We start from the raw sequence: 22,965 nt of genomic DNA, 5'->3' as shown, positions 1-22,965 counted from the left end.
CTGTCATAGATCCTGACTGACATGTGGTTCAGAACAGCCCTGTCATAGATCCTGTCTGTCATGTGGTTCAGAACAGCCCTGTCATAGATCCTGTCTGTCATGTGGTTCAGAACAGCCCTGTCATAGATCCTGTCTGACAGGAATGATTTCAGATCCTGACTCAGAGGTTCGTCTTAAAGAAATACACTGTCCAGCCACAAGGGTTAGAAGTGAAGAAGATGCATTTGTTTTCCACCTTGATCCATTGAACGTGGTCTTCACCAGCTAGATATCAGAGTACACTGGTCTTTCCCATAACACATAAACCTTGTGAGTGAGATGAGAACAGAAGAACAGCCATGTCCACAATAACAGCACAGAGTCATGATGTGTAGAGTTACCTGGACTAACAGCAGAGTCATGATGTGTAGAGTTACCTGGACTAACAGCAGACTCATGATGTGTAGAGTTACCTGGACTAACAGCAGAGTCATGATGTGTAGAGTTACCTGGACTAACAGCAGAGTCATGATGTGTAGAGTTACCTGGACTAACAGCAGAGTCATGATGTGTAGAGTTACCTGGACTAACAGCAGAGTCATGATGTGTAGAGTTACCTGGACTAACAGCAGAGTCATGATGTGTAGAGTTACCTGGACTAACAGCAGAGTCATGATGTGTAGAGTTACCTGGACTAACAGCAGAGTCATGATGTGTAGAGTTACCTGGACTAACAGCAGAGTCATGATGTGTAGAGTTACATGGACTAACAGCAGAGTCATGATGTGTAGAGTTACCTGGACTTTGTGCTGTGACCCCTGCACTCCTCCCTTCTCCTGTTGCTGCTCCTTGCTGCTTGGTCCTGCTGTGCTGTCCTCTTCCAGAGTCCTTCTGCTTCCCTCTTCCTGCCCTCCTTGTGACGCTGACGCCCTTCCCTCGTCCTCGACCTGGCCATGACCCTTCACCCCGTTGGATGTACCCTGGGCCTCAGGATGTGACCCGGGCTGGGACAGGAAGTCAGCGTGGTCTCCATTGGATTTCTCTGCTGGTCGGACAGGTGATGTCGTCAGGGAGTCCAGGGAATTCACAGGGCTTGGGGAGGTGGAGGGGAGACAGGGGGAGGAGAGAGGAAGGGGAAGAGAGGAGGAGGGAGGAAGGGGAAGAGAAGAGAAGAGAAGGGGAGGGTGGGAGAGGGGGGGCGAGGGGGGAGGGTGGGAGAGGGAGGGTGGGGGAGGAGAGAGGAAAGGGAAGAGAGGAGGAGGGGGAGAGGGAGGGTGAGAGAGGGAGGGCAGAGGAGGAGGCGGGGAGACAGGGGAGGAGAGAGGAAGGGGAAGAGAGGAGGAGGGGGAGGGTGGGAGAGGGAGGGAGGAGGGGGGAGACAGGGGGAGGAGAGAGGAAGGGGAAGAGAGGAGGAGAGAGGAAGGGGAAGAGAGGAGGAGACGGGAGGGTGGGAGAGGGAGGGAGGAGGAGGGAGACAGGGGGAGGAGAGAGGAAGGGGAAGAGAGGAGGAGAGAGGAAGGGGAAGAGAGGAGGAGACGGGAGGGTGGGAGAGGGAGGGAGGGCGAGGGGAGGGGGAGATTACAATTAGAATTAGAAAAACATTGTCCAAGCAATGTGGAAATACACTACATGACAAAACGTATGTGGACACCTGCTCGTCAAACATCTCATTCCAGTTGGTCCTCCCTTTGCTGCTATAACAGCCTCCACTCTTCTGGGAAGGCCTTCCACTAGATGTTGGAACATTTTTGCAGGGCCTGGCTTGCAGTCGGCGTTTCAATTCATCCCAAAGGTGTTCGATGGGGTTGAAGTCAGGGCTCTGTGCAGCCAGTCAAGTTCTTCCACACCGATCTCAACAAACCATTTCTGTATTGACCTCGCTTTGTGCACAGGGGCATTGTCATGCTGAAACAGGAAAGGATGTTCCCCAAACTGTTGCCACAAAGTTGGAAGCACAGACTCTAGAATGCCATTGAATGCTGTAGCATTAAGATCTCTGTTCACTGGAACTAAGGGGAACGAACCATGAACCATTATTCCTCATCCACCAAACTTTACAGTTGACACTATGCATTGGGGTAGGTAGCGTTCTCCTGGCATCCGCCAAAACCAGATTAATCTGTCGGACTCCCAGATGGTGAAGTGTGATTCATCACTCCAGAGAACACGTTTCCACCATCGAGAGTCCAATAGCGGCGAGCTTTACACCACTCCAGCCAACGCTTGGCATCGCGCATGGTAAGCTTAGGCTTGTGTGCGGCTTCTAGGCCATGGAACCCCATTTCATGAAGCTCCCGACAAACAGTTATTGTGCTGATGTGGCTTCAAGAGGCAGTTTGGAACTCGGTAGTGAGTGTTGCAACTGAGGACAGACGATTTTTACGCACTACGCCCTTCAGCACTTGGCAGTCCCCTTCTCTAAGCTTGAGTGGCCTTCCACTTCATGGCTGAGCCATTGTTGTTCCTAGATATTTCCACTCCCCAATATCAGCACTTACAGTTGACCAGGGCAGAGCTAGAAGGAAACATTTTTGACGAACTGACTTGTTGGAAAGGTGGCATCCTATGACGGTGTTACGTTGAAAGTCACTGAGCCAGTACAAGCCATTTTATTTGCAATGTTTGTCTATGGAGATTGCATGGCTGTGTGCTGATGTTATCCACCTGTCAGCAGGTGTGGCTGAAATAGTGAAACCAGTCATCTGAAGGGTCCACATACATCTGGTGATGTAGTATGTCTTGGGCTTCACCACATATAAACAGACTTTAAAGAGACCAAAACAATGCTGTCATGACTGAGATGACAAAGAGGGAATGTTCTTCGGAGTAAAGTTCTGCCTGGTGTATAATAACATGGATGTAGCCTATACTGTATATACAACATTATTAATGTTTAATAATAATATCAGATCCTACCTGGTGTCCTGGAGGTCGTTGCCCTCAGCACTCAGACTGCGGCCAGGTGTCGGGGGCTCCACGTTCACACTGGACGTCTCACTATGCCAACCTGCAGGTGATGACATCACATCTTTGTCTGCCTGCTGAACCTGAGACAAGATGGCGTTTATCCTTTCCTCCGTCATCTCCTCGTCCTCCGAGCCTTCCTCCAGCCCCATCTCCTCCAACAGAGACTTTAACTTCTCCTCACTCAACTCCCCCTCCTCCATCTCCTCTTCCCCGGGAGGACCAGACACACCACCCTCTACCCCCTCTCCCCCCAGGGCAGGCCTAAAGCCTAGGGTCTCTGATGGGTCTCCTCTGGCTCCTGCCAGCCACTCATCCTCCCTGACCACCCCCTGAGGAAGATCAATCTGATGTATCAGCATCCCCATGTCAACATCCTGCTCAGCCTCCTCTCTCAGCCCTGCCTCCCTGTTATGGGGCTTGTATGAGGCCACTGACTCTCTGCTAACCCCTGTGTCATCTTCAGTGGAGGTCACTTTAGGGCCCCCGCCTTCCCCGGCACCCTCCCCGGCGCCCTTCCCGGCTCCCCGGGAGTCTAGAGGTCCAGAGGTGTCTTCCTCTACCACCATTGTGGGGGATTGAGCATGGGAGGCGGGGCCTGGGGTGCTGGTGGTCTGGGTGAGTGACAAGTCACATGGTCTAGTGGGCGTTCTAGAGGGGGAGTCTAGGCCAGCGTCCTCGTCAAAGAAGTGGTCGCTGCTTAGCGGGGTGGGGGGCTGACAGATCAAACCTGTGGGGGTCTGAAGCTCCAGCTGGATGCTGCTGGAACCTGGATGAGATAACCACAACACAGTGGAGCTGAGATGGAGGGACACAACAACATGAAGACACTCAGCATGTACAGGAGGAAGGAGGATGGAGGAAGGAAGGAGTGCTGTTCATATAATACTGCCACCTGCAGATAATCACTGACTTATACTCTTATAACAGACAGGCAAGCTGTTAGCATTCAGCCTAGCAGGTAGCAGGTAGCTAGCAGTTCTTTACATGGCTCATCTGCAAATGGCCTGTTGGAATACAGGCCTGGATATGACTTGATAATGAGTTTAGTCAACAAGTAATCTGTGATGTTAATCACATGGATATGTAAGTACAGAGGATGAGCAGTGAAAAATAAGGAACTACATATAGACCTGTAGTTCCTATATACATACCTAATATATAGGGGGGCGGGGCCTAAGGAGGGACTACATATAGACCTGTAGTTCCTATATACATATCTAATATATAGGGGGGCGGGGCCTAAGGAGGGACTACATATAGACCTGTAGTTCCTATATACATACCTAATATATAGGGGGGCGGGGCCTAAGGAGGGACTACATATAGACCTGTAGTTCCTATATACATATCTAATATATAGGGGGGCGGGGCCTAAGGAGGGACTACATATAGACCTGTAGTTCCTATATACATACCTAATATATAGGGGGGCGGGGCCTAAGGAGTGACTACATATAGACCTGAGGTTCCTATATACATACCTAATATATAGGGGGGCGGGGCCTAACGAGAGACTACATACAGACCTGTAGTTACTATATACATACCTAATATATAGGGGGGGCGGGACCTAAGGAGTGACTACATATAGACCTGTAGTTACTATATACATACCTAATATATAGGGGGGCGGGGCCTAACGAGGGACTACATATAGACCTGTAGTTACTATATACATACCTAATATATAGGGGGGGCGGGACCTAACGAGGGAATACATATAGACCTGTAGTTACTATATACATACCTAATATATAGGGGGGGCAGGACCTAACGAGGGAATACATATAGACCTGTAGTTACTATATACATACCTAATATATAGGGGGGGCGGGGCCTAACGAGGGACTACATATAGACGTGTAGTTCCTTTACACATACCTAATATATAGGGGGGGCGGGGCCTAACGAGGGAATACATATAGACCTATAGTTCCTATATACATACCTAATATATAGGGGGGGGGGCCTAAGGAGCGGGGTATGACAACAAGGAGCACAAGGGGACAAGGTGAGGAAGAAGGGGTAGCAGCAAGAAATTTAGGAACTATCAAAGATGTCATTTGGGCAGATCAGAAACTATCAGATACTACTGTAAGGTCCCATGGACAGATCAGAAACTATCACAGATACTTCTGTAAGGTCCTATGGACAGATCAAAAACTATCACAGATACTACTGTAAGGTCCTATGGACAGATCAGAAACTATCACAGATACTTCTGTAAGGTCCTATGGACAGATCAGAAACTATCACAGATACTTCTGTAAGGTCCTATGGACAGATCAGAAACTATCACAGATACTACTGTAAGGTCCTATGGACAGATCAGAAACTATCACAGATACTTCTGTAAGGTCCTATGGACAGATCAGAAACTATCACAGATACTTCTGTAAGGTCCTATGGACAGATCAGGAACTATCAGATACTACTGTAAGGTCCTATGGACAGATCAGGAACTATCAGATACTACTGTAAGGTCCCATGGACAGATCAGGAACTATCAGATACTACTGTAAGGTCCTATGGACAGATCAGGAACTATCAGATACTACTTTAAGGTCCCATGGACAGATCAGGAACTATCAGATACTACTGTAAGGTCCTATGGACAGATCAGGAACTATCAGATACTACTGTAAGGTCCTATGGACAGATCAGGAACTATCAGATACTACTGTAAGGTCCTATGGACAGATCAGGAACTATCAGATACTACTGTAAGGTCCTATTGACAGATGAAAAGACAAACAAAATGTTAGTCAGACAAGACTTGGTTGAAAGTGAATGAAAATGGATGAAAATTCAATGTGACTGTAACTTCTGTTTATGTAGCTGCAATTGAGGAAGAGCGCTACAGCCAGAACCTAACAGCTAGCATTGTTAGCTTCACATTAGCCTAGCATTGCTAGCTTAGCGTTGTTAGCCTAGTGTTAGCCTAGCGTTGTTAGCCTAGTGTTATTAGCAGAACTACTAAGACTGAGGGAGCAGCCACACAAGGCTGTAGCAGAGCTGCCAACAGTCCAGTTAGGTACTGTATGTTAAGTTAGTTAACAGTATGTTGGATGGAGGGTGAGAGCACAGCTGAGGGTGTCAGCAGGGAGGGAGGGGCAGGAAGCAGGTTAGCAGGAAGGGGTTGGTCTGGTTCAGCAGAGTTAGAAGCAAGATAACTGCAGGGTAGGAAGGCTCAGAGAAACCAGAGGTACTAACTAACGGCCTAAGCAGCTCTAACAGCCCTATAACAAGCAGAGGTCCCTTAAAGCCACAGCCATGCTGTCAGAACAGAAACATTAGCAGTACCACAACACACCGCTATCTAACAGAACAGGAGAGGGTTAGTACCACAACACACCGCTATCTAACAGAACAGGAGAGGGTTAGTACCACAACACACCACAACAGACAGGAACCATTTGCCATATAAATTGGTTAACATAATAATGTTTTCATGTACTTGACAATCAAATTGTGAATAAAATATTATTTGGCGAGAAATGTGTTAAACATTACTGTATTTTTTTCAATCAGTATACACACACCATAACGATTATAGAACAAAATACCAACCAAATCTTTAACCCAACTGAATGAAATAAACGTTGCTCTCATGGTCAAATTAAGAACATAGATCAGATAGGTTAGTTGTGATTCCTCAGAGGCTTGTTAAGTAGCATGATATTTTATACTTTACACAACATAAAATACAGTCACACATACAGTAGTAGAGTTGTAATGCCCCCTGACAGGGTTAACACACGGCAATGTTTGAAAAGTATCAGTGTTGATTGATTTCAGGGGGCATATAAAATATAAATATAAAATCAACATCTAATTTGTCATCATCATGTTCAGATTGGCTCTACGTTCGACTCGTTTAGCCTGATTGGCTCTACGTTCGACTCATTTAGCCAAGATTGGGTCTATGTTCGACTAGTTTAGACTGGCTGGTTCTGCAAGAAGGAGAGGTAAAGAGAGAGACAGAGTTCAGCTAGATGGGGCTAAACTTTACCATCACACTGATCCAGGAAAACTGCGTTATCATCAGCAAAACATCTTGTGCCTGAAATGTTACCATAGTCAAATATTGGCCCTTCCAGCAATGTCACAATATCCATCCGATTGATCTTAGTCAGGACCTCTGTAAGGGAATCCGCTAAAGTGAGACAGAAACAGGAAAACTGGTTAATACACTACAAACAGCAATACACAACACTATTACATCCTACCCACGTTCTAAACAAAACAACACTATTACATCCTACCCACGTTCTAAACAAAACAACACTGTTACAACCTACCCACGTTCTAAACAAAACAACACTATTACCTCCCACCCACGTTCTAAACAAAATAACACTATTACATCATACCCACGTTCTAAACAAAATAACACTATTACATCCTACCCACGTTCTAAACAAACCAACAATATTACACCCTACCCACGTTCTAAACAAAACAACACTATTACATCCTACCCACGTTCTAAACAAAACAACACTATTACATCCTACCCACGTTCTACAGTCAGACAGGGATGGTTCTCTACAGTCAGACAGGGCTGGCTCTCTATAGTCAGACAGGGCTGGTTCTCTATAGTCAGACAGGGCTGGTTCTCTACAGTCAGACAGGGCTGGTTCTCTATAGTCAGACAGGGCTGGTTCTCTACAGACAGGGCTGGTTCTCTACAGACAGGGCTGGTTCTCTATAGTCAGACAGGGCTGGTTCTCTATAGTCAGACAGGGCTGGTTCTCTATAGTCAGACAGGGCTGGTTCTCTATAGTCAGACAGGGATGGTTCTCTACAGACAGGCAGGGCTGGTTCTCTACAGTCAGACAGGGCTGGCTCTCTATAGTCAGACAGGGCTGGTTCTCTATAGTCAGACAGGGCTGGTTCTCTATAGTCAGACAGGGCTGGTTCTCTATAGTCAGACAGGGCTGGTTCTCTATAGTCAGACAGGGCTGGTTCTTTACAGACAGGGCTGGTTCTCTATAGTCAGACAGGGCTGGTTCTCTATAGTCAGACAGGGCTGGTTCTCTATAGTCAGACAGGGCTGGTTCTCTATAGTCAGACAGGGCTGGTTCTCTACAGACAGGGCTGGTTCTCTATAGTCAGACAGGGCTGGTTCTCTACAGTCAGACAGGGCTGGTTCTCTACAGACAGGGCTGGTTCTCTATAGTCAGACAGGGCTGGTTCTCTATAGTCAGACAGGGCTGGTTCTCTATAGTCAGACAGGGCTGGTTCTCTACAGTCAGACAGGGCTGGTTCTCTATAGTCCGATCTGAGACAGCTTTGTGTAATTACCTGAGACAGCTCTGTGTAGAGTAATGACCTGAGACAGCTCTGTGTAGAGTACTGACCTGAGACAGCTCTGTGTAGAGTAATGACCTGAGACAGCTCTGTGTAGTGCCCTGTGCGGTGCTACTGTTTTCAGTAATGACTAGTTACATAAAACAAGCTTTGGGATACTATGCTATGGGATACCTACTTGTGGCATTTTTACCATCTCTGCTAACCCATTTCTTTAAAAGCATGAAACTCTGAGTGGTCAGAGAGTTGGGGTTATCCACGCGGATGTGATTGATCTCATCTACGGAGAAATCCATTTCCCTGGCAAGCTCTGAAACAGAAATACATTAAATATGGATTAGACTCCTCTCCTCCCTGTTCTCCCCCTCCTCTCCTGTCTTCATTTCCTTTTCTTTACCTCCTCTCCCCTCTTTTCCTCTCCTCTTATCTCTCCTCCTCTCCTCTACTCTCCTGTCTTCATTTTCTTTGTTATCCTCTCCTCCTCTCTTTCCTCCCCTCCTCTCTTTTCCTCTCCTGCCTTCATTTGTTTGCTATCCTCTCCTCCTCTCTTTCCTCTCCTCCTCTCTTTCCTCCCCTCCTCTCCTTCACCCTCCTGTCTTTGTTTCCTTTGCTTTCCTCTCCTCTCTTTCCTCTCCTCCTCTCTTTCCTCCCCTCCTCTCCTTCCCCCTCCTGTCTTTGTTTCCTTTGCTTTCCTCTCCTCTCTTTCCTCCCCTCCTCTCCCCCAGACAGACATGTACGTAATGCTGTAGTGCAGGCGGGGAGGTGACTCTCCCCCAGACAGACATGTACGTAATGCCGCAGTGCAGGCGGGGAGGGGAGCTGGGCACACTGCCATGACACTCCCTTTCCCTCCTGATAAAAATGACAGTAATCTCTAGATGGAACAGACTACACAGATGAAGTCCTACCCAGCTCAGTCATCAACAGGAACAGTATGGTGTCACAATCTGAAATCTCTGATGTATTCTAGCCATCTCCAGTCAGTGTGTGGGGTAATAGTGTGTGTGGCTGGTACGTTATGTCACTGCAGTAGAAGAGAGACTGCCATTCTACTGCTGTCCTCCAGGGGGAGACATGCTACTGTGTTCTTACCAGTCCAGCTCAGACCCAGGTGATCTGCCACTATGGCCATCCGCAGGTCAGTCCTCTCACAGGGGCTCTGAGGGCCTGGTGGGGATGAGGGGCAGACAGCACCATGTTATCATCTCATCACTGTGTATTTATGAGAAACAGAACATACCTTTTTCTGGCCAAATTCTCCTCATCAATTCAGAGGTCTCTGGATAGTAAGATCATAGTAAACGCTCTACATTTTGGAGTACTTGGCTGCACCATTCCAAATCAGAAGCCAGATAGTAACAGGTAGAATTGTGAGGATCCAATGGCAAGACAAAGGCACATAGACAGTTCCAGTAGCAGACTAGTATCTGTTGTTGAGTGGGTGTTAGGCATGTAACCAGCCAGTCTACCAGGCAATCAAACCATCACAGAAACAAAACCACCCCAATTCACATGTCACTAGCTCTATAGTGTGGAGCTTGGTGTTCAAGGCCAAACGTGTTTCAGAGTGAAATGAAAGTAGACATGCCAGTAACCTGTGTGTCTGTGTACGCTGGAGGAGACTGGACCACAGTCACCTGTCTGATTCTGCTATTCTACTATACTGATACAGACTCAGCACAGCTCTACACGAGCCAGAGACTACTCGTCTGTACAGTGCTCTGGTCACTATCATGCTGCAGCACCTGACTACTGTTTCCTACTTGTCTTCCTGAATCTGGTCGGACAGTTAATACATCTCCTAAGTCTGGTTGGACAGTTCATACATCTCCTAAGTCTGGTCGGACAGTTAATACATCTCCTAAGTCTGGTTGGACAGTTCATACATCTCCTAAGTCTGGTCGGACAGTTAATACATCTCCTAAGTCTGGTTGGACAGTTCATACATCTCCTAAGTCTGGTTGGACAGTTCATACATCTCCTAAGTCTGGTCGGACAGTTCATACATCTCCTAAGTCTGGTTGGACAGTTAATACATCTCCTAAGTCTGGTTGGACAGTTAATACATCTCCTAAGTCTGGTTGGACAGTTCATACATCTCCTAAGTCTGGTCGGACAGTTCATACATCTCCTAAGTCTGGTTGGACAGTTCATACATCTCCTAAGTCTGGTTGGACAGTTCATACATCTCCTAAGTCTGGTTGGACAGTTCATACATCTCCTAAGTCTGGTCGGACAGTTCATACATCTCCTAAGTCTGGTTGGACAGTTCATACATCTCCTAAGTCTGGTTGGACAGTTCATACATCTCCTAAGTCTGGTTGGACAGTTCATACATCTCCTAAGTCTGGTTGGACAGTTCATACATCTCCTAAGTCTGGTTGGACAGGACACAGAGATGACAGAATGACAGCTGCAGTTAAGTCACATCACAGCATATCACAACAGCTCATGCACTAAAGATCAAGAAGTGTAACGTTTTACAGGCTTGGTCTCCATGATGTTGGCCATGTTGGACCCTGCAACCTGACTGCAATCCTTCTCCTTTCCTGCAGCCGGCCTACTGCTCCTCCTCTCCTCCTTCCATCTCCTTCTCGTCTTCTCTCTGCCGGCCTGCTCAAACTCTGCTCTCACGTCTCTACAAGACCTGGACGTAGTAGTGGACCTGGACGTAGTAGTAAATCTGGATGTAGTAGTAGACCTGCATGTAGTAGTAAATCTGGATGTAGTAGTGGACCTGGATGTAGTAGTAAATCTGGATGTAGTAGTAGACCTGGATGTAGTAGTAAATCTGGATGTAGTAGTAGACCTGGATGTAGTAGTAAATCTGGATGTAGTAGTGGACCTGGATGTAGTAGTAACTCTGGATGTAGTAGTATATCTGGATGTAGTAGTAGACCTGGATGTAGTAGTGGTCCTGGATGTAGTAGTAAATCTGGATGTAGTAGTAGACCTGGATGTAGTAGTGGACCTGGATGTAGTAGTGGTCCTGGATGTAGTAGTAGACCTGGATGTAGTAGTGGACCTGGATGTAGTAGTGGACCTGGATGTAGTAGTAGATCTGGATGTAGTAGTAACTCTGGATGTAGTAGTAGACCTGGATGTAGTAGTGGACCTGGATGTAGTAGTAGACCTGGATGTAGTAGTAAATCTGGATGTAGTAGTAGACCTGGATGTAGTAGTAGACCTGGATGTAGTAGTAGACCTGGATGTAGTAGTAAATCTGGATGTAGTAGTAACTCTGGATGTAGTAGTAGAGCTGGATGTAGTAGTAAATCTGGATGTAGTAGTAACTCTGGATGTAGTAGTAGACCTGGATGTAGTAGTAGACCTGGATGTAGTAGTAACTCTGGATGTAGTAGTGGACCTGGATGTAGTAGTAGACCTGGATGTAGTAGTAAATCTGGATGTAGTAGTGGTCCTGGATGTAGTAGTAAATCTGGATGTAGTAGTAAATCTGGATGTAGTAGTGGACCTGGATGTAGTAGTAAATCTGGATGTAGTAGTGGTCCTGGATGTAGTAGTAAATCTGGATGTAGTAGTGGTCCTGGATGTAGTAGTAAATCTGGATGTAGTAGTAAATCTGGATGTAGTAGTAACTCTGGATGTAGTAGTGGACCTGGATGTAGTAGTGGTCCTGGATGTAGTAGTAAATCTGGATGTAGTAGTAAATCTGGATGTAGTAGTGGACCTGGATGTAGTAGTAAATCTGGATGTAGTAGTGGTCCTGGATGTAGTAGTAAATCTGGATGTAGTAGTGGTCCTGGATGTAGTAGTAAATCTGGATGTAGTAGTACATCTGGATGTAGTAGTAACTCTGGATGTAGTAGTGGACCTGGATGTAGTAGTAAATCTGGATGTAGTAGTGGTCCTGGATGTAGTAGTAAATCTGGATGTAGTAGTGGTCCTGGATGTAGTAGTAAATCTGGATGTAGTAGTAAATCTGGATGTAGTAGTAACTCTGGATGTAGTAGTGGACCTGGATGTAGTAGTAGACCTGGATGTAGTAGTAAATCTGGATGTAGTAGTAGACCTGGATGTAGTAGTAGACCTGGATGTAGTAGTGGTCCTGGATGTAGTAGTGGACCTGGATGTAGTAGTAAATCTGGAAGTAGTAGTAACTCTGGATGTAGTAGTGGACCTGGATGTAGTAGTAGACCTGGATGTAGTAGTAAATCTGGATGTAGTAGTAGACCTGGATGTAGTAGTAGACCTGGATGTAGTAGTGGTCCTGGATGTAGTAGTAAATCTGGATGTAGTAGTAGACCTGGATGTAGTAGTAGACCTGGATGTAGTTGTAAATCTGGATGTAGTAGTAGACCTGGATGTAGTAGTAGACCTGGATGTAGTTGTAAATCTGGATGTAGTAGTAGACCTGGATGTAGTAGTAGACCTGGATGTAGTAGTGGTCCTGGATGTAGTAGTAACTCTGGATGTAGTAGTAAATCTGGATGTAGTAGTAGACCTGGATGTAGTTGTAAATCTGGATGTAGTAGTAGACCTGGATGTAGTAGTAAATCTGGATGTAGTAGTAAATCTGGATGTAGTAGTAGACCTGGATGTAGTTGTAAATCTGGATGTAGTAGTAAATCTGGATGTAGTAGTGGACCTAGATGTAGTAGTAAATCTGGATGTAGTAGTAGACCTGGATGTAGTAGTAAATCTGGATGTAGTAGTGGACCTAGATGTAGTAGTAAATCTGGATGTAGTAGTAGACCTGGATGTAGTAGTAAATCTGGATGTAGTAGTAGACCTGGATGTAGTAGTAGACCTGGATGTAGTAGTAGACCTGGATGTAGTAGTAAATCTGGATGTAGTAGTAGACCTGGATGTAGTTGTAAATCTGGATGTAGTATTGGGCTTAAATATATTGAAGGAGTGCTGAGAGGCTTCTGATATTGATGTGATATCTTCATTATCAGTTAATTTTGCTTTTCATTGGCAACATGGTCTAAACTATCTACTGTCTAGCTACTTACAGATGTAGTTTTCTCACTGAAGCATGTTGTGTTCTGTCCTGCTATTGAACTGCTGCTAGAGGCCACACCTGACCTGTTGTTATCTGATCTGCTGCTAGAGGCCACACCTGATCTGTTGTTATCTGATCTGCTGCTAGAGGCCACACCTGACCTGTTGTTATCTGATCTGCTGCTAGAGGCCACACCTGCCCTGTTGTTATCTGATCTGCTGCTAGAGGCCACACCTGACCTGTTCTGATCTGCTGCTAGAGGCCACACCTGACCTGTTGTTATCTGATCTGCTGCTAGAGGCCACACCTGACCTGTCCTTAGATACACTACCTGGCACTTGGCCCATTCTACTGCTCTCCTTCACTCCCAACCTGCTTCCTCTCTGACTCTGATTCTGTCTTGATTACAAGGGAACCCTCTTCACTGGAATTCACTGATCTTTTCCTGGCAACAGGTTGTGTAACTACATGTTTAGCATTCTGCTTTCTCACAGGAATTATTTGACTGAATATTTGAGTTATAGTTGCTTTAACTGGTAACCTGGACCTGCATATTTTCACCTGAACCAGTCCTGTACTGGTTATTGCTGGACTCTTGACAGACAGAGCTCTCTTTACTGTTCTCCTCCAGCCTGCTGAAGGCTGCCTCCACCCTGTTCTCTTCCACCATGTTCTCCTCCAGCCTGCTGAAGGCTGCCTCCACCCTGTTCTCCTCTACCATGTTCTCCTCCAGCCTGCTGAAGGCTGCCTCCACCCTGTTCTCTTCCACCATGTTCTCCTCCAGCCTGCTGAAGGCTGCCTCCACCCTGTTCTCCTCTACCATGTTCTCCTCCAGCCTGCTGAAGGCTGCCTCCACCCTGTTCTCCTCTACCATGTTCTCCTCCAGCCTGCTGAAGGCTGCCTCCACCCTGTTCTCCTCCAGCCTGCTGAAGGCTGCCTCCACCCTGTTCTCCTCCAGCCTGCTGAAGGCTGCCTCCACCCTGTTCTCCTCCAGTCTCCTGAAGGCTACCTCCACCCTGTTGTCCTCCAGTATGCTGAAGGCTACCTCCACCCTGTTCTCCTCCAGTATGCTGAAAGCTGCCTCCATCCTGTTCTCCTCCAGTATGCTGAAGGCTACCTCCACCCTGTTCTCCTCCAGTCTCCTGAAGGCTACCTCCACCCTGTTCTCCTCCAGTCTCCTGAAGGCTACCTCCACCCTGTTCTCCTCCAGCCTGCTGAAGGCTGCCTCCACCCTGTTCTCCTCAGGTATGCTGAAAGCTGCCTCAAATCTGCTGACCTGTTGTAGAGTGGGCTCTGAGGAAGACAGCAGACTGAATACTATACTACCAGGCTGGATGAGGTTAGCATGGAGGTTAGGGGTTACCTCTGGCATGTTATGGTTGATACTGCTGTTCCCTGTTAGAGGTGCTGAACCATAGTCTAGGCTCTGGTACGTCTGTCTCTCTCTACTCCAGTCTATCTCTGTCTGTTGGGAACTGGCTGAGGCTCTAGACTCGTCTGAATCCATTGAAAGGGAAAGGGAGATACCTAGTCAGTTGTACAACTGAATGCATTCAAATGAAATGTGTCTTTCGCATTTAACCCAACCCCTCTGAATCAGAGAGGTGTGGGGGGCTGCCATAATCGATATCCACGTCTTCGGCGCCAGTGGAACACCTGCCTTAATCAGGAGCAGAATAACAGATGTTTACTTTGTCAGGGATTTGATCCAGCAACCTTTCAGTTACTGGCCCAACGCTCTAGCCACTAGGCTCCTTGCCGAAGATGTCTTGAAGTCAATTTTAAGGGTGGAGAATTTAGAGGCCACATTGGAGTCTTTTGACTTGACCCCATTGTTATGCTCTGAATGCCAGGGGTTGGTGTGGTGCTCTGAATGGTACTGCCAGGGGCTGGTGTGGTGCTCTGAATGGTACTGCCAGGGGCTGGTGTGATGCTCTGAATGGTACTGCCAGGGGCTGGTGTGGTGCTCTGAATGGTACTGCCAGGGGCTGGTGTGGCGCTCTGAATGGTACTGCCAGGGGCTGGTGTGGTGCTCTGAATGGTACTGCCAGGGGCTGGTGTGATGCTCTGAATGGTACTGCCAGGGGCTGGTGTGGTACTCTGAATGGTACTGCCAGGGGCTGGTGTGGTGCTCTGAATGGTACTGCCAGGGCTGGTGTGGTGCTCTGAATGGTACTGCCAGGGGCTGGTGTGGTGCTCTGAATGGTACTGCCAGGGCGTGGTGTGGTGCTCTGAATGGTACTGCCAGGGGCTGGTGTGGTGCTCTGAATGGAACTGCCAGGGGCTGGTGTTGTGCTCTGAATGGTACTACCAGGGGCTGGTGTGGTGCTCTGAATGGTACTGCCAGGGGCTGGTGTGGTGCTCTGAATGGTACTGCCAGGGGCTGGTGTGGTGCTCTGAATGGTACTGCCAGGGGCTGGTGTGATGCTCTGAATGGTACTGCCAGGGGCTGGTGTGGTGCTCTGAATGGTACTGCCAGGGGCTGGTGTGGTGCTCTGAATGGTACTGCCAGGGGCTGGTGTGGTGCTCTGAATGGTACTGCCAGGGGCTGGTGTGATGCTCTGAATGGTACTGCCAGGGGCTGGTGTGGTACTCTGAATGGTACTGCCAGGGGCTGGTGTGGTACTCTGAATGGTACTGCCAGGGGCTGGTGTGGTGCTCTGAATGGTACTGCCAGGGCTGGTGTGGTGCTCTGAATGGTACTGCCAGGGGCTGGTGTGGTGCTCTGAATGGTACTGCCAGGGGCTGGTGTGGTGCTCTGAATGGTACTGCCAGGGGCTGGTGTGGTGCTCTGAATGGTACTGCCAGGGCGTGGTGTGGTGCTCTGAATGGTACTGCCAGGGGCTGGTGTGGTGCTCTGAATGGTACTGCCAGGGGCTGGTGTGGTGCTCTGAATGGTACTGCCAGGGGTTGGTGTGGTGCTCTGAATGGTACTGCCAGGGGCTGGTGTGGTGCTCTGAATGGTACTGCCAGGGGCTGGTGTGGTGCTCTGAATGGTACTGCCAGGGGCTGGTGTGGTGCTCTGAATGGTACTGCCAGGGGCTGGTGTGATGCTCTGAATGGTACTGCCAGGGGCTGGTGTGGTGCTCTGAATGGTACTGCCAGGGGCTGGTGTGGTGCTCTGAATGGTACTGCCAGGGGCTGGTGTGGTGCTCTGAATGGTACTGCCAGGGGCTGGTGTGATGCTCTGAATGGTACTGCCAGGGGCTGGTGTGGTACTCTGAATGGTACTGCCAGGGGCTGGTGTGGTGCTCTGAATGGTACTGCCAGGGCTGGTGTGGTGCTCTGAATGGTACTGCCAGGGGCTGGTGTGGTGCTCTGAATGGTACTGCCAGGGGCTGGTGTGGTGCTCTGAATGGTACTGCCAGGGGCTGGTGTGGTGCTCTGAATGGAACTGCCAGGGGCTGGTGTTGTGCTCTGAATGGTACTACCAGGGGCAGTGGTCTGAAAGACAGTCAGGGACTTGATATTCTGGAGGGGCCTCTACCCCTGGTCTAACAGGGGCTTCATTAGAGGCCTTTACGCAGTCAGGGGCTAGTCTAATTGGGGCCTCATTAGAGGCCTCTACCCAGTCAGGGGCTGGTCTAACAGGGGCCTCATTAGAGGATTCTACCCAGGCAGGGGCTGGTCTAACAGGGGCTTCTATAGGGGCCTCTTCCCAGTCAGGGGCTTGTCTAACAGGGGCCTCATTAGAGGCCTTTACCCTATGTCTGTGACATGATTACAACTGACCTTATGACCTAGTCCCTTACGCCCCCTGACATCCCTTCAGAGTTATGCTCACCAATCTGAAAAAACTGCAGTCTTTCTTCAACAATATCCCGCTTGCTCATGTCAATCGCACCACTGCGAGTCATCTCAAACATCTTCCCTTCATGGAAGGGGAAAGGGTTTGGCTCGCTAGTCGGCGTGGTGCTATCATCAGTCGGGGTTCTGGCAGGGGTCGTGTCTGGGGTCGTGGCCTGTGATCTGTCGTCTGCTGCCAGTCCAAACGGCTTCGGCTCGTCGTCTTTTATCCTGGCGTCAACCACTTCATTGTCTCCTCCTATACTGGACCAGGGGTCAAAGTCCAGACCTTTAGTAGCAACAGTTTTAAACGGAGAGTCAAACGCCTCCTCTAGCTTGTAACTAAAGTACGTATCAGAAAACCCATCGTTGTCCTTCTGGCCCTGAGAGCTGGCCTCATCTGTTTTTATGTCAACTGGATCACTTTTAGCTTGAGCCTTTCTGTATTCCTCCTCCGGTGTTTTTTCCTCTTCAATGGCCTCTAGTTTGGTCTGACTAAAGGAGCGGTCGCAGGACCGGAGCATGCTGTCTGAGGTCCACACGTCCTTCCTGCTGTCCGGCAGGCTGAAGGGTTTAGTGTCCATCTCACACAGACCATCATCCTCATCCTGCATGTCATACCCATCCAGGGAGTCGATCTCAGTAGCGTCAGTGTCATGAGAGAACTCTGCCGTCGTGGCGATAGAACAGTCTGTTATGGACTGGTCATTTCCATTCTGTTCAGAGTCGTACTCCTCTGTTTTACCAGCTTCATACGTTCCATTAGTTCTGTTAGTTCCTGGCTCTTTGCCATTTCTATCCTGTTTTGTGGATTTGGACCCATTCTTGAGCTCCTGCTCCTGCCCCTCTGAGATCTTAAAGGTGTATTTCTTAAAGGAGATGGGCTGGAAGACAGACTCATCGTCACTAGAGTCACTGTCGTCAGTCCCGGGGGGGACTGGGGAGGGGGGCTGGACTCTGATGATGGGCTCCGTGAGGAGGTGTTTATCATGCTCTTCCTGGAGGTTAACCTCCATCATCTCCATCTCTGCCTCAGAGGAACCAGATGATCCCTTCTTCTTCTTCTCAGGGCTGGACTGCTCAGAGTCCAGGGGAGGCGGAGGGGGGAACTGGATGTATGCTACTCCTTTGTCTTTAGGTGTCTGTCCAGCCTGGTGGTTTCCATTCTTAAGGTCAGCTGCTGTGACATTAGGTGTCTCTGGTCTGAAGTCCTTGAAGGAAAATACCTGGCCCTGCTCCTCCTCTGAGGAGTCCTCAGAGACCTCTGGGATAGGGCTAGGCTGGAAGGGAGTGAAGCCCAGGATGGAGTCTGGTGTTCTGGAGGTGAGGTCATAGCTGATCTCCTCTGAGCTAGGGGTCTCTGGGGTGAGGGGACTCTTCCCTGAGCTGTCTATGAAAGATACCTGCTCTAGCATGTCATCGTCAGGACTGGCCTGAGGCGACGAGGGCTGTTTCTGTTTGTACAGTACTCCTCCTCTGCCCTCTCTCTCTCCCTGCCTACCCACCTGGACACTCACATAGACAGGTAATGTTTTGATGCCTTTGAAGTTTTCTCTGGTGGTGGTTGTCTCTGGTGCTAATCTCTCTTGTATTTCTCTTGTGCAAGTGTCACGCACATTGTTCAAGTTAGAATCTTTTGGTGCATTATCTAATATTTCAAGAGATGTGTCTGTTAGTTCTTCTGCCTTTGTAGGGCTTGTTACTGGGCTGACCTGCATTCTGTTCTTATTTAGTATGGGGATTTGGGATGTCTTTTCAAATGGCTTAGTTATTGTGTCTTGTTTTGCTTTCTCTGACTGATCGCTGTCTGAGTGACTAGACACAGACCTGACTGGGATCTGGGACTCTGTCTTTTTTCTAAGATTCTTGTTTTGTGCAACCCCATGGTCTTTAGACACAGGTTCAGAATGAGCAACCCCATGGTCTTTAGACACAGGTTCAGAATGAGCAACCCTATTGGTTGTGGGACTTGATGCAACATGTTTGGAAGGAGAATCCCTCATAGAAACGTGTTCTTTTTCAACTTCCCCACTGTTCTCCTTGGGTGTGTCATGTGTAGGACTATGTGAGGGTGGCCCCTTTACACCCTTACTGATACCAATGACCTGACTCTCCTGGCTCAATGGGCTTGTTTTCTCTGATTCTTTATCAGTCTGACCTGTTAGGTGTTTTTGGGCTGTGGTGTATGGTAGGTTAGGCAGTTTGTCTCCTGACTGTTTTGGGGCAGCTGGTGAGACAACTGACTTACTGCTATTGGAGGCAGGTCCTTTCAGTTTCTCTGGAGTCTTTTTAAAAGGACTTCCTTCCTCTGTGGCCTCAGACCCTTTAGTTGTCTTTCCTCCAGTGAACAGTTGATTCATTGGCAGCTTGTTCTCCTGCAGCCTGCTGACTGGGGGTGTGGACTGTACTAGCTCAGGACTACTCTTATCTTGGTTCTGAGCCTCTGATTCAAACTTCATCCTAACAGAGCTCACTCTAGAGAAGGAGGCTTTAACCTGGTTTGGCTCAGACCGTTCCTCTGCCTTTGTCTGCTGTTTGGATGTATCCTCACTGAAGCGGGAAAGAACAGCTCTCTCTGGACTGTTGGGTAGACTAGAGGTCCTCCTCTCAGTTGTACTACTGAACAGTTTGTTCCCCCTTCCCTTGCCCCACTCCTCTCCCTCTGCCCTGGCTTTCTGCTGGGTTTTCTCTGGGCTATTACAGGTGGAGCTGGGCCCAGACCTGGTCTCCCTGGGGTCTCTCTTTGGAGGCTTTTTCTCCGGCGATTGCAGCTCGTCGTTCAGTTTCTCAGTTTTGTCACGGAAAAACTGAGAGACCTCGCTTAGTTTCTCCTCAGCTTCCTTGACAGTTTGATCCACGCGGTCCTCGTAGATGAGCTTCTCTCTGTTCCTGTCCAGCTTGTCCTCAGTGAAACGCATCCACACTGCATGTTTTGGGCTGCCTGGCTCTGTGGTGTAATGCAACACTGTCACTTTGTCAAACTTGTCATCCTTATGAGAACATTTACCTGACTTAGAGGATGTATCCTTTGATGACTTGAAAGTGAACTCTTTCCTGGGCACAGCCTCTTTCTCACCGTAATCACTCTCTTCCCCATGCGACTCTGAGGTAATTTGGTGTGTTTGGTCAGCCATAGAATCTTCTGTATCAGAGTGGGATATGTCTAGTTTCTCAGAACGTAGCATCTTCTCAGCGAATCTGTAAGACTCTCCCCTGAGTTCAGAGAGCTCGTCATCGTGATACTCTACAGAGTGCTGGCTGAGCAGTTTGAGAGCTTTGTAGGAGTCATCGGCCATGAGCTGAGCGGAGCTGGGCCGGCTGTCATTGGCAGTAAGCTCCTCCCCTTCCTGCGGCGCCTCGTCGTAATCAGGCATTTCTTGGATTCTGTGGTCTCCTTTATAGAAATAAGAGTCTGGAATCTTCTTGGTCTCCCTGATAATCACCTCAGTTGGTTGGAATGTGTTTCCTTCTTTTTCTATGTGAACCTCCATTATTCTTTTGGCTTTAGTGTCATTATCAATGAACCTGGGGGTGAGTTCATCCCCTTTGACAGAGTCCTGGCCAGCCTTGTGCTCAAACAGTCCAGAAAGTTCTTTGGAGGGGTCCCTTCCGGACTGGAATGCTTTCATGATGTCTCTGACTGACATGGTCTCCTCGATCCTCTCCGAGCCGTCTTTCAGCTGCGGCTTGTGGTAAACCATGCGCGTCGTGGTGGTGATGTGGGTCTCCTCTTTGAGCCTCATGCTCTTGCTAACGACAGAGTCAGAGTCGTCACACACTTTGATCTGGAATGATTTGACTTTGTCTTTGATGGAGGCGGCGGAGGCCTCTGGTTCAATGCAGGCCGGCGATGCTGAGGCTGCCTCCTCCATCTGCACCTCACAGGGTTCGTCTGGGTGCTCGTAGCTCCTGATATGGACCACCTCGGTCCTAGTCTCGGTGATGCAGGGGGGGATGGGGTCAGTGAAGGGGGGTTTGGGCCCGGTGCTCTCTGCACTTTGGGGGGCTGAAGGAGTCTTTTCACTCCTGGTTTCAAAGCCGCTGTCTGACAGAGGACTCTTATCCTGCTCATGAGATAAGTCCTCTGGTGACTCCAATATGGTGTCAGGTCCATAATATGACTCTGCTAGTTTACATAAGTCTTTCTCAGAGGCAGAGGTACGCATGCCTGGGGGAGGCATCTTGAGTTTTTTTAGTTTCTGTTTGTCCTCCCCTTCTCTTTTTGCCTCCTCATATCTGCTCTTCATCTCGGCCATCTTAGAAAGAGAACTAGCACCTATGTCATTGGCCAGGTAGTCAACAACCTTGGCTAAATTCAACTCTTTACTGGGAATAGACTGGGGCCTAAAGGAGAGGGTGTTAGCGTCAAACAGAGGGTGAAAGAATTCCTTAGCACTTTGCTGGGCTTCCTCTAACTCATCTTTAGAGAACTCCTCCCACTCCTCCTCTACAGGCTTCCCTCTACAGGCTTGACTATCACTCACCACATCCTTGGTCAGTATCTCACTGACTTTAACTAGATCCTCCTTCACTTTCTCTACTATGGTGAAGGGTTCCTCATCCTCCATCTTAGGCTCTTTAGGGGTCTGAGACTGAACATTCCTGGCTGTTCTGGGGACAGTCTGCAAGATGGCCGTCATTCTGATCAGGTCCTCCTTCATATCGGCCACGTCTTTCAGGATGTCCTGATTGGAGGATAGGGAGGAGGGTGGGGTTAGAGTGAGCCCTGGGGGGGTGATGTAAGGAGGGGACTTCACGGCTGTCTTTGACCTGCGAGAGTCTGCAGGCGACATCTTCAGCGACCCAGGCCCTTTTTTCATTTGGGACTCGGTCGCAACATTGAGAAAAGAGTATACAGGTACAGTCATTGTATTGGATGTTGCTGAGGTGGTGGAAGAGGTTTGAGACCTCATAGAGCCGTAGACAGAAGTTGAGGTGTTAGATCTCCGTGAGGACACTGATTTGAGTGTTCCGTACCCTGAAGAGTTAAATGTCCTTTCAGCCTCATTTATAGCTGCACTGACACTGGAAGTGGCGGCGTGAGTGTTGGTCTGTATCCTCTCCTGCAGACTGCTAGACCTATCAGAGAGCAAACAGGAGCAGGGGGAGGAGGACTGAGAAGAAGAGGCGTACTTCATGGGAGAAACTAATCCATTCACCATAGCAGAGGTTTCTGAGGAGTGGGCTGGTGAGGACAGCGAGGGGAGGGGCTTCCCCTTAGATGTAGCTGAAGTAGTGGACAGGCCAGGAATGGTTCTGACAGGGGAGGAGGATGAGGAGGACAGGCCAGGAATGGTTCTGACAGGGGAGGAGGATGAGGAGGACAGACCAGCGATGGTTCTGACAGGGGAGGAGGATGAAGACGACAGGACTGATTTGAAGGGTAAGGTGTACATGTTGGCTGTGCATTTGGGAGATTCGGGTTGAGTCATGGTTGATCTATCTGGAACAGACCCTGTGTTAGAGGCTGGGGTGGTCCTGGAAGAAAATGGGGTGGATAGTCCTTTAATGAAGACAGGATCTGCTCCAGGTTTAGAGGAAGAGGACACCAGACTGGCAGAGACCTGGACCGGGTACTGGGCCTGCTGTACAACAGTCTTAATAGGGGAGGCCATAGTTCTATAGGATCTGACAGGTAAAGAAGCTATGTCGCCAGAGGACTTGATTGAATGTGGCGGTGAGGCTCCGATGGTGGATTTGATTGGAGAGGCGGAGGAGAGCAACCAGGCAGACTTTAGTGGCGATGCAGATGGTGTGTTGGACGGTGAGCCGGAGAGGGAGCCCAGTCCACTCCTTGCTTGGACAGTGTGGGGAAGAGGCGCAGTCGACCATGCCTGGTAAGATCTTGTTGAAAAGACAGGTTTGTGAGTGTAACCAGCAGGCAGTGTTCTTGCTGTGCTTCGCTCAACTGTTTCTTTAAATAAGCAAAATGAAATCCAACAGAAAATCAA

General features: G+C 48.7%; 2 protein-coding genes across 51 annotated transcripts in view; both read right to left on the bottom strand.

Annotated features, from left to right (window-relative positions):
• The window catches only part of ank3b (ankyrin 3b), a 294,436-nt gene that overhangs the window by 11,845 nt on the left and 259,626 nt on the right, over window positions 1-22,965 (bottom strand). For 30 of the 50 annotated variants that reach the window (XM_090217933.1, XM_090217953.1, XM_090217954.1 and 27 more), the window contains 5 exons: window positions 9,352-9,426; window positions 8,438-8,569; window positions 7,022-7,102; window positions 2,896-3,712; window positions 777-1,071 (listed from right to left, as the gene is read on the bottom strand). In XM_090217933.1, the coding sequence (XP_090074059.1) occupies window positions 777-1,071; window positions 2,896-3,712; window positions 7,022-7,102; window positions 8,438-8,569; window positions 9,352-9,426 (1,400 nt within the window). Of the gene's footprint in view, window positions 1-776; window positions 1,072-2,895; window positions 3,713-6,958; window positions 7,103-8,437; window positions 8,570-9,351; window positions 9,427-22,965 lie in introns of all 50 variants that reach the window. The other 20 variants (XM_090217947.1, XM_090217950.1, XM_090217925.1 and 17 more) reach the window with 2 other exon arrangements.
• On the bottom strand, window positions 13,121-14,735 carry LOC149972655 (uncharacterized). Its single transcript, XM_090217961.1, has one exon. It carries the CDS (start codon window positions 14,733-14,735, stop codon window positions 13,758-13,760), a length of 978 nt encoding a protein of 325 aa, XP_090074087.1. The 3' UTR covers window positions 13,121-13,757.

The sequence above is a fragment of the Oncorhynchus mykiss genome, chromosome 23 (genome assembly GCF_057628025.1).
Source record: "Oncorhynchus mykiss isolate SJ-2025 chromosome 23, ASM5762802v1, whole genome shotgun sequence".
NCBI lineage: Eukaryota > Metazoa > Chordata > Actinopteri > Salmoniformes > Salmonidae > Oncorhynchus > Oncorhynchus mykiss.
Note: the sequence above shows the minus strand (reverse complement) of the source record. Positions and strands in the feature narration are given on the sequence as shown.

Bases quoted from the DNA above. Each gene is read 5' to 3' on its own strand.
- LOC149972655 (XM_090217961.1), bottom strand. From the start codon at position 14,735: ATGGATTCAGACGAGTCTAGAGCCTCAGCCAGTTCCCAACAGACAGAG.